The sequence below is a fragment of the Neopelma chrysocephalum genome, unplaced genomic scaffold (genome assembly GCF_003984885.1).
Source record: "Neopelma chrysocephalum unplaced genomic scaffold, ASM398488v2 Primary Assembly neopelma1_98, whole genome shotgun sequence".
Classification (NCBI taxonomy): domain Eukaryota; kingdom Metazoa; phylum Chordata; class Aves; order Passeriformes; family Pipridae; genus Neopelma; species Neopelma chrysocephalum.
In genome coordinates this window covers 3,988,669-3,999,519 of record NW_020897761.1, presented here as the reverse complement: position 1 = coordinate 3,999,519, position 10,851 = coordinate 3,988,669, and the positions used below count along the sequence as shown (strand labels likewise).

Below are 10,851 nucleotides of genomic sequence, written 5' to 3'. Positions count from 1 at the left end.
CGGTGCAGGGAGCTTGGTTGCTCCATCTCCCCAGCCCCGTTTTCATCCTCCTTTCTATTCCCCGGCTCTGCCCGTCCCCAATTCCACCCTGAGAGCCACTGGCCAGACTGTTTGTGCCGGCACCTAGCCAGGGCTGCCGGGCCTTGGGAGCTGTGCCGGCTGCCACGCCTGCGGTGCAGCGCCGGGAGCCGGGAGCCGGCCTCTCCAGGAGTGTGGGTAACGCCGGCCCCCGGCTCCCCCCTTCCCGTTGTGCTCAATGGAGACCTTGTTGCCGTGCCCTGTGCGCAGGCGGTCGGTGGGTCGGTGGGTGGCCGTGCCGTGTGCTGTGCACGCACACCCGGGCAGCCACAGCGTTCGTGGCCGGCTGTCCCCCGCTCTGTGCCTCCCTCCCCGTGGTGGCACTCCGCCCCCACTGAGACATTTGTGCCAACGAGTCAGCAGCGAGCTGGGATGTGCCATGCTCGGCGTCTGAGCTGCCACACTCGCCCTGGCCTTGCCTGGCCTTTGCCACAGCCCTTCTGCCAGCCTAGAGCCACTGGCACCCACAGTGGCTGTGGCTGAGCACGGGGCTGGGGCCTGCCATCCATCCCTCCGATCGTCCTTCTGTCCATCTGTCTGCCTGCGGGGTGATCCAGTAGCTGGGAGGTGAGTTGCTGTCGGTGTGCTCAGTGGTGCCAGGCATTTTGGGGATGCTTTCCTGTGGGGCAGCAGCCACCCTCCCACAGCCCACGTGCCATGGGGGCTCTGGCTGCTATCTTTGTGTTCTCCCCGATGGCACCCTTGGGGTGCCAGTGCCAGCAAGTGGTTGCAGTGGCCCTGGTGTGATGCCATGGAGATGCTGTGAGTCAGTGGGTGCTCTGAGTCAGGGCCCCGTGGCACCCCTCGTGCCAGGGCTTGAAGGTCCATGGGGGTGGGCAGTGCTGTCTGGTGAGTGGGAGGCCCTGGGGCTGTGCCTCCCTCGTTCTGCGCTGTGCCGGCAGCTCTGCTCCGTGCTCCAGGGTGGCATGGCCAGCATGAAAGGGCTCTTGTCCTCCTGCAGCCCCAGCAGCACTGTGGTGGCCTCCCCTTCACAGCAAACAAATTCCCAGTGTTGGGCACAGGGAGAGGGAGGGGGGAGCCCCCACTCAGCCCAGCCAGCCATGGCCATGGCAGAGCCTGGGGCTCCTGCTGGCCCAGCACCCCCATGGCCACTCTTGCTGTGTGGGGTGCTGGCTGCGCAGCCGGGCTGTGGGCAAGCGGGTGCTCTGCTTGTTCACCCTAGAGCCCATGTGGCACCAGGCTGGCCCCGCCTCAGGGTGGCCCTGAGGAGTAATATTTTGTTTCCCAGGCATAAGGTTATTTTTGGGTTGTTAGCACCATTGCCATGGTCCCAGTCTGAGCACAGGCTGGCCTGGTATCAGTCAGTTGGGTATTCCCCCAAATGTTCTCACTCTGTTCATTCCTTATCTGTTCCTGTTGTGTTACTGCCCGTACAAGGGACAGCAAGCCCTTCTCAAGACTGGAATATCTCATTCCAGTGTCATTGAAAGAGTGGTAGCTAAAGTCTGGTGTTCTCTCTGGCTCTTCTGCCCCCTTTTGCCACAGATTACAATGGGAACCATGTTCACTGAACCCCCATTCTGTGGGCACAGATTGCCCAGAGAAGCTGTGGATGCCCCATCCCTAGAACTGTTTATGGCCAGATTGGATGGGACCCTGAGCAACCACCGGTCTAGTGGAAGGTGTTCCTGCCCATGGCAGGAGATCTGGAACTAGGTAGTCTTTAAGGTCCCTTCCAAACCAGGACAATCTGGGATGATTCCATGATGATATCCTGGATATACTAATATATCCTAACCTTTGGTGGGACAGAGATCGTGGCTAAGACTTTTGCCAGGGCATTATGAGCAATAGTGGGAGAGTGTTTATATCAATAGGGCAACCTACTAAAAATATGCTGCACTTCCTTCCATGTGAAGGTGAATCAACCCTTGTTGTGTTCCTGGAGTGGAACCATAAAAACCATATCTTTTACATCTAGGGTTGCCATCCGTGAGTGGGACGCTCCATGAATTTGAATTACCAATGCCTTGATATTTGGCACAGCAGTGGTTAAAGGCTCAGTATTGGCATTGATAATATCTGTTCCCAAACTGTCAGTGCATTGGTAATCAATAGTTAGTTGCCATTTCCAGTCCAGTTTTTTGACTAGCCAAATGGGTGAATTATATGGGGAGTGGGCTCTGGAGATGACTTGTCTTTCCATATCATCTGTTACTTCAGAAGTTCCATTCATGTTGCAGAAAAATTTGTTATTGTGGTCTATTAGTAGCTTTGTTATTGTGGTCTATTAGTAGCTTTTGCATCAGGGAGGGCAGGCGCTGTGCAGAGGGAATGCTCTGTACTCTCTGGATTTCTTTGAGGGTCAGGGTTGAAGGGAAGGACCAAACACTGCTGTGCAGCAGCTGCCAGGTTTGGCTGCTCAGCACATTGCAACCCAAAATGTTTTCATTGTGATCTTTTACTGCAAAGTGAGGAGAGGACATGTTCTTATCGCCTGGGAGCCACAAATTAACCTTGGCAGTTTGGCACGTAGCACTTGCTCCATTCACTCCAGTGATTTTGACACCTTGTCCAGCTTCTCTGTCTCCTGCTGTGTTAACATTGGAATTTGTGTTCCTTTATCTATTAGAAATGTTATTAATAGTTGAAGAGGCCCATCTGGAATCAGAAGGTGTGGACCATTATTATGTATGCACTGATAGGATTCCACCTGCCAGATTTCAGTCCCATCTGCCTCATGGCCACAGCACTTTTACAAATTCTCCACCCGAATCAAATTGAATGGGATTGTTTTTTGGGTATGGTTTCCCACTCTTCCCAGTGTTCAGCTGTTTTTTGTGTTTCCATAATGCATCTCGCTTCATACTCATGGGGATTTGAAGGAGACAAAGAATCATCTTTCTCCAGTTTTCTGTCATTGGGGTCACCCCACATGTTTTCATCCCATTCCTCAGGGGATACAATCAGTTTTCTAATCTGTATGATGTCAGGTGATTGCCAGCCTGCATAAGCATCATCTCTATCTTTTCTTCCAATTTTTGGGTTTTTTTCTCCTTTTCTTCCTCTAACTGTTTCTGCAGCTGCCTTTCCCTATTTTCAGCTGTGGCCAATAGCATTTTAACTTCCTCGTTTTCTGATTTCAAAGCAGCATATTCTACATCTGCCATTTTTGGGGGGAGAGGGGACTCCTTGATTTTCTTTTGCATGTAAGATTAGTGAGCCCCCAATACTGCACAAATAATTGCTTTAGTCTTGTTTTTCCAACATTTTTGGGCCCATTCTGTTCCCTTTTAGGATGGTGCACGCTTGTGTTAACCCAGGTAATAATAATAGTACACAGAAAGAAGGCATCCATAACTTGGGACAAGGGAGGGGAGAGTAGCCTGTTGACTGTCTCTAAGGTATTTTCGAGTCTCCTTTCTAACTAAGTGAATTTTTTACCTTCCTTATATACAGCCCAATCTTAGCCCCCTCCTCCTATGTTACATATAGCATGATCTAAGCAGACAGTTGGGTAACAGTCATATATGTGGCAGCATGTACTTCATTAAGCTTATTAGCATTTGCAGTGGTGTGTGTTTTATTATTTAAATAATTCTTAATCAGGAAAAGTTTGCGTTTTTTAGTTTCCTTCAAAGTTCCAGTCATACAGTTTTGTTCCATTCTGTGCAGTTTGTCAGAGCCAAAGCAGGACCTTCTCCTTTGGCCAAGTCATTCTTTCTTGATGTCAGCTGTGCAGATTTCCATCCACAAAGATAATGTGGAGGCTACAGAGTGTAGGCTGTAGATAGTAACCCTTAGCCCTTTCCTGGCTCCTTGATCATTATCCCATGGCATCCCTGGGATTTGCACCTCTGTGGGTACAGTACTGTGTTTCCATGGGTGTTGTGCCTCTGGGTATTATGTCTCTTCGGGCATCAGGTGTTTGGCTGTCATCCATCCTCGATTGTTGTGTCCCTGGGTATTACACTTCTGGGTGTCATGCCTCCTTGGATGTTATGTGCCTTTTTGGGTATTTTGCCTCCGGGGTTATCACATCTTGGGATATCTTCCATTGGGTACAGTGCTCCCTTGAGTGTTGTGGATCCTTGTGCATCTCAAGTCTGGGTATCATGGCTCCTGGGATTTTCACCTCTGGGTATCGTACCCCTGAGTATCTCTCCTCGTGGGGAGTCATGCCTCCAGAGGTCATGCCTCCTTGGGATGTTGTTCCTCTGGGTATCAGGTTTCCTCAGGCATCACACTTCTGGTTACTGAAATTTGGATGCCTCTAGGTATCAGGTCTCCTCAGACATCATACTTATGGTTATTTTACCTTGGGGCTTCTGGGCACTGCACGTCTGGGCACTACACCTCTGAGTGCTGGCGCCTCCAGGTACCACACCTTTGGTACCCCGGGTGCTGTGCCTCTGGGTGTTGTGCCTCTGGGTATCATGCTGGTTATAGTGCCTGGTAGGGTGCAGGGCCATGCCTGACAAGTACTTGTGTGTTTAAAGCCATCATGCCTCAGTTTCCCTCCGTGACAGGTTGTTGTTGCAGGGGCCATGGCACTCCATGTCTATCTCCCCTGCTCCCTCCCAGGCTGGCAGTGCTGTGTTCCCTGCTGCAGGGTGCTGGTGTGGTGTGCAAGGCTTGGGGGACGTGGTTCCAGGGCCCCTACCATGGCTTGTGCCACTGGAATGTGCTGGCTCTGCCTGGCTCTTGGGGCTCAGCCTCATGCATGAGGGCAGGGCACTGTGCCCACCCTGGTGCTGGGGCAATTGCCCACCCCCCTGCTCATGGGACCCCACAAAAAAGCTGAGATTAGAAAATAAATACTGAGATTTCTCTAAAAGAAAAAAACCACAGTTTTTTTTATTTGTTAAGGTTTTGTTTTTCTTCTTTCTTTTAAATCATGAAATGACTCACATTTCTCAGCTGAAAATAAACCCGATTGCTTCTGCAGTGGGGAGCTGGTAAGCCATGATAGCACAGAGGCACAGGGCCCCTCGGAGAGCAGCCAGGGCCAGCCCTGCTTCAGGCACCCAGACCCCCTCCCAGGGGCCATGGGGGGCTGCTGCGGGGGCTCAGGTGTCCCTGCCAGGGCTGCTAATGGAGTTAAAGTGCTGTTAAGGGGCCACGGCCATCTGCACAGCCCCCAGGGCCTCGTGTCTTTGCACTTAGAGCTGCTGCCCGGCTGGTCCCGGTGGGAACACACACGTGCACCCCCACGTGTGCACGGACACCCGTGTGCCCTCCCTGGCCCCTCTGGCACAGTGTTGGGTGGTACGTGGGGGGGTCCCAGAGGCAGGACCCCCGGTGCCGTGTGTGACACAGCGGTGTGCTCCTCTCCACAGGGATCCCTGCAACAGCGACGTGCCAGCCGTGCTCCCCAGAGCCAGCCGCATGGAGGGTAAGGCATCCCCAGAGTCTCCTGGTACCCTGCATGCCCTGTTCCCGTGCCCTGCCAAGGCGGATGAGCCAGTGGCTCTCTGGTCCCCGAGGCATCCCCGTGTCTCTCCTGGTGACATCCCGGAGGCAGGCAGTGTGTGGAGCAGCCACTTTGCTCATCTGAGCGCTGCTCGCCTTCACTCCCTCCCAGCTTCCCAAGACGAGTCATGGGGTGAAGCTGACGAGGACCCTGTGCCAGCTGAGCCAGGGGGGTCCCGTGGCCCCCTGAATGCTCAGCCCCAGCCTGGTCCCTTGGTGCAAACGTGTCTCCTCCGGGATCTGGAGATGGGTCCCCTCGCCCAGACACAGACCCTGCGGGACTTTGAGCAGGTGAGACCGCGGGGTGCCAGGAACCTCCGTGACATTGCCAGGACCCTTCCAGCACTGTCGGGTGCTTGTAGGATACGTGCCGGATCCCCTGGGCACACCAGTGGGGTGTGGAGCGCAGGAGGGGGACGCGGGGCAGGTGGTGGTGGCAGGGGGAGAGGGGGCTCAGCCCCCCCAGGCGCCACGTTCCCCCTCGCCGCCCTCCCGGCTGTGGCGCGTGGGGGCCTCCGGGGCTCGGGTTTCACCACTCGCTGTCCCCGCTCCAGCGATTCCTCAAATAGCTCTGGGAGGCGAGAAAAAAGACGGAAGGGAGAGCAGCGGGGCCAGCGACGGGAGCTGCGGGCGGGCAGGGACCCTGGGCTGTGTCCCCGGCGGCGCCATGTGAGGGGTGCCGGGATGCCCGCCCCATGGAGCGCCGGCCATGGCTAACGGGTACCGCACGCTCTCCCAGCACCTCAACGACCTCAAGAAGGAGAATTTCAGCCTCAAGCTGCGCATCTACTTTCTGGAGGAGCGCGTCCAGCAGAAGGGCGAGGAAAGCCGGGACGATGTCTACCGGCGGGTGAGCGCCTGTGGGGGACAGGGATGAGGGGGTTTCCCTCCCAGTGCCCTCTCTTTTCCGGGAGGGAATAGGGTCAGCGGAGTGCAGCCGGGGGGAGGGCATCAGGCACTGGGGCTGGAGGAGCTGCTGTAGGAGTTTGCCCCTTTCTTCCTTTGACAGGAGTGGGGAAATAGTTGGGGAGGATATCCCCAGTCTGATGGGGTGCCCGGGGTGGGTGGCAGAGCCAGGCTGGGGGCAGACAGATGGTGTGGGTACACCCCATCCCAACACCAGCAGGGTAAAATACCACCCGTGCCAGGAGCACCCAAAGCTCTGCGGTGAGGTGGGGGTTCCCCATGCCACTTCTGATGCATCCCCGTGGGCAGTGGGGCTGGGGGTTCCAGCAAGCGTGGGGGCATCCTACACACCTTCTTCCCTCTCCATAGAACATTGAGCTGAAGGTGGAGGTGGAGAGCCTGAAGCGGGAGCTGCAGGAGAAACAACAAGCCTTGGACAACACATGGTGAGTGGGGCTGGCCCACCCCCTCACCCTGGAGCAGACATGATGCCCGGGGGGGTCGTCTACCTGCACCCTGCCTGCAGTGGGGCTGGAGGGGTTTGCAATGGGGCTGGGCACCCGCAGGGCTCCTCTTACACCCTCCATGCCAGCCAAAAATAAAAGACAGCACCTGTTTGGTGGGGGAGGGCAGCGACGTGCCCAGGGGCCATGGCATGGGTGTCTCACAGTGGAGCACCGATGGGTGGGGGCACTGGGGCACAGCAGCCAGCCCGGGAGCCCCTGGTTCTGGGACTGTGTGAGGAGTGCTTTGATGAGTCAGAGTCTGAGTATGACCTGGTGCTGCCAGTAGAGCCGTGTCCCCAGGGCAGCAGTGCTGGGGGGTTACAGCATGTCCTTCACGGGGATCCTGCAGAAATAGCATCCACGGCATGGAGGGGACTGGGCTGGGCACACCCGGGGTGGTGCAGGTCGCCCAGCCCAGCTGGTTTGGGGTGGGGGCTTTTGCAAAGGGAGGCCATGCTGTGCCATACTGTGCCAAGCCGTGCCATGTCACGTGAGATGCCGTACCATACCATGCTGTGCCACGCTGTGCCGTGCCATGCCATGCTGTGCTGTGCCTGGCAGGGTGGCTGCAGAGAACCAGACAACCCGTAGCCAGGCCGCGCTCCAGCAGCAGTATGAGGAGCGTCAGCGGGAGTCGGAGCACGTCTATGAGCTCCTGGAGAACAAGATCCAGCTCCTGCAGGAGGTGAGTCCAGGGATGGTGGGAGCCTGGGAAGAGCTGGGGGCCGGTGCCTGGGTGCTCACCCTGCTGCTGTGCAGGAGGCCAGGCTGGCACGGAGCGAGGCCGAGCAGGCCACGGCACTGGCCAGAGCCGAGGCGGAGAGATGCCGGGAGCTGACAGGGAAGCTGAAGGAAGCTGCAAGGACAAAGGAGGAGGACAGGAGTGACGATGGCTGCAGCACCATGGCCCAAAGGTGGGTGCCCAAGACGTCCCCTCTGCTGCCAGCATATGCTGGTCCTTGGGAACTACCAAGGGGCTTGTGCTGTGCATGACTGAAGGGCTGCAGGAATCTGGTGTGGTGGAAAGGTCACCCCAAGGGAAGAGAGCTGGGCTGTGGGGAAGGGGGAGCAGCCCTGAGGCTGCTCTGCTTTGGCCCAGAGACTGACCCCTGCCAGCTGTTCCCAGTGCTATCCTGGGGCCATCCCAGTCCCTGAGCATCCCCTGCCCTTCCCTCCCTCTCAGGAGGATTGAAGAACTGACCCGAGAGCTGGCTGCCAGCAACCAGCTTGTGGAAATGCTGTCAGCAGAGAAGAGGGACCTGCAGCAGCGCCTGGAGGAACCCCAGGTCATGGAGGAGCAGGTAGGTGGGCAAAGGTGGGGAGACTCCAGCCTGGCACCCCAGGGAGGAGCACACCTGCCCAGGGCTCAGCTGGACATTGTCATCCCTGTCCCCTTCTGGGACTGTGGCCAGGGCTGTGCCACATCCAGCCTGGCAGCATTGGGTGATGCACAGCTGTGCCATGGAGCTGGAGGGAGCAGGGGGTCCAGGAAGACACGGTGCATGCTCTCAGGGGAGAGGCTGCCAGCCTGTGCAGTCCTTTTGTGGGTGTCGGTGCTGCCTATGCCTGTCTGCCATTTAAATCCTGGGTCTTAAAATACCCCCGACGGCCCGGCACCATGCCAGGCAGGATTCTGGGGCTGTGACAGATCAGAGCAGTATGTTCCTGGCAGCCCCACAGCTCTGGCCGTGCCACATCTTGCTGGCACAGTGCTGTCCCCAGCAGCCAGGGGCCATCAGCTGCCCACACGGTGGTCCCACCGGGAACGCTGGTGCGTGCCCACTGGGTGGCACGGGGTGCCGTGCAGGTGCTGGTGGTGGCCTTGTGCTGCGGGGACATGCCCACCTGGCACTGCCTGCCGGGGCTGGGCACTGGGACTGGGACGTGGTGCTGGCACTGGGGTGGGGATCTGGCACTGGGACTGGCACCGTCACTGCCACTGGCATTGGGACGTGGCAAAGGCACTGGGGTGGGGACCTGGCACAGGGACAGGCACCTGTAGTGGAGCCAAGCGCTAGTGGAAGGGGGGCTGGCACTAGGGCTAGGGGCTGGGCACTGGTTCTGAGATTGTACCCCTGCGCTGTCGCTGTCACTGTCGCAGTCGCTGTCACTGTCGCGATGCCGGCGCTGCCCGTGTGCCCGGGCGCGGCGCAGGCTGCCACTGCGCATACGCAATACGGGCGTGGCGCCTACATATCCCGGTAGGCGCCGCGGCTGCCGCGCATGCCCGGAGGGGCTGTCCCCCGCCGCCATCTTGAAATCTGATCCAGAAGCCGGGCGCCGCCGTGGCAGGAGCATCCTCCGGGCTGGGGGGCGAGGGGCCGGGGGGCGGCGGGGCAGGGGCAGCCCGCGGTGAGGGGCAGCCCCGGGGACGGGGGCTGTGAGGAGAGAAGGGGCAGCATCGCGGGGGGGCGAGCTGTGAGGAGAGGGGACAGCATCGAGGGGACACCAGGGTAGGGGGCAGCCCAGGTGTGGCTGTGAAGATGTGAAGGAGGCGGTGTAGGGTGGGATGTTTTTGTAGCATCAGGAGTCCCGGCGTGTCACCCTACCCTAAAAGGGGGGATCGGTGCCGTGAGACGTGCCGGTGGGCTCAGGGGTTGAGATGCGCTGAGCTCGGGAAGGTCTGGTGGGAGCCCCCAGGAGCAGGTTCGGGTGGGGTCGGGAGGGAGGGAGGATGAAGGAGACCTGCCGGATCTGCGCGCGGGAGCTGTGCGGCAACCAGCGGCGATGGATCTTCCACACGGCGGCCAAGCTGAACCTCCAGGTGCTGCTCTCCCACGTCCTGGGCAGGGAGCTGTGCCGGGATGGCAGGTCCGAGTTCGCCTGCAGCAAGTGTGCCTTCATGCTGGACCGCATCTACAGGTTCGACACGGTCATCGCCCGCATCGAAGCGCTCTCCATCGAGCGCCTGCAGAAGCTGCTGCTGGAGAAGGACCGCCTCAAGTTCTGCATCGCCAGCATGTACCGCAGGAACAACGACGAATCCAGCGCGGAAGACAGGGCTGGGGATGGGACTGTGGACCTTTCTAGCCTGCCTGATGCACGGTATGCTGCCCTGCTGCAGGAGGACTTCGCTTATTCTGGGTTTGAGTACTGGACGGATCAGGAGGAGCACAGCCTGGAGCCGCACAGCTGCCACGGCTCGGAGGGAGCCGGGAGCCGCCCGCGGCGCTGCCGGGGCTGTGCCGCCCTGCGGGTGGCCGACGCCGACTATGAAGCCATTTGCAAAGTGCCACGAAAGGTGGCCAGGAGCATCTCTTGCGGGCTGTCCAGCCGGTGGTCGGCCAGCATGGGCAACGAGGAGTCGTCCGTGTGTGATGTGGCCGAGTCCACCAGCTCCAGAGTGGCTGTGGATGGGGAGAGCATGGAGGAAGGCACACCTGCGTCCTCTGTTGAGTCCCTGGACACCACCGTGGAGGCGAGCCCTCTGCAGCAGAAGGAGGAAGATGCAGATAAGGGGGTGAAAGGGAATGGGAAATGTGATGATTTCTCAGATGACCGCATGACCCCAAACTCTTCACTGAGTGGGAACAGGCTGGAGTTGGCCCTCAATTTGATCAAGACTTTGGACTACAAACCCCTTCAGAGCCCCCGAGGCAGCCGGCTACCTATTCCTGTGAAGTCCAGCTTGCCCCACCCCAAGCTCAGCCGTGACTTGGCAGATGGCAGTGCTTCTGCTGGCTTAGCCTGTGCTGGTTCTGCTATCCTGAACGCAGACAGGAAATCGTTTTCCAGAGCTCCTTTGGGTCTCTCCCTGGAGATTTCTGAACTGCAGGAGCTGTGGGATGACCTCTGTGAGGATTATATGCCGCTGCGGGTACAGGTAGAGGTCATGGTGCCGCCGTTCCATTGAGCAGGGTCCTCGTGGTCCGACGCTGAGCCCACTGGGGATTCTTCTGTGCTGAGATAATACAGATAGCCACGTGTC

General features: G+C 58.4%; 1 protein-coding gene across 7 annotated transcripts in view; it reads left to right on the top strand.

Annotated features, from left to right (window-relative positions):
- Positions 1 to 472: 472 nt before the first annotated feature.
- LOC113973001 (myomegalin-like) overlaps positions 473 to 10,851 on the top strand; it is a 34,032-nt gene continuing 23,653 nt past the window's right edge. For 5 of the 7 annotated variants that reach the window (XM_027694600.1, XM_027694597.1, XM_027694599.1 and 2 more), the window contains exon 1: positions 9,367 to 10,746. In XM_027694600.1, coding sequence (XP_027550401.1) covers positions 9,598 to 10,746 — 1,149 coding nt within the window. In that variant the 5' untranslated portion in view covers positions 9,367 to 9,597. Of the gene's footprint in view, positions 646 to 5,378; positions 5,435 to 5,623; positions 5,803 to 6,250; positions 6,362 to 6,786; positions 6,864 to 7,484; positions 7,609 to 7,682; positions 7,838 to 8,106; positions 8,225 to 9,366; positions 10,747 to 10,851 lie in introns of those variants that run through there. The other 2 variants (XM_027694602.1, XM_027694601.1) reach the window with 2 other exon arrangements.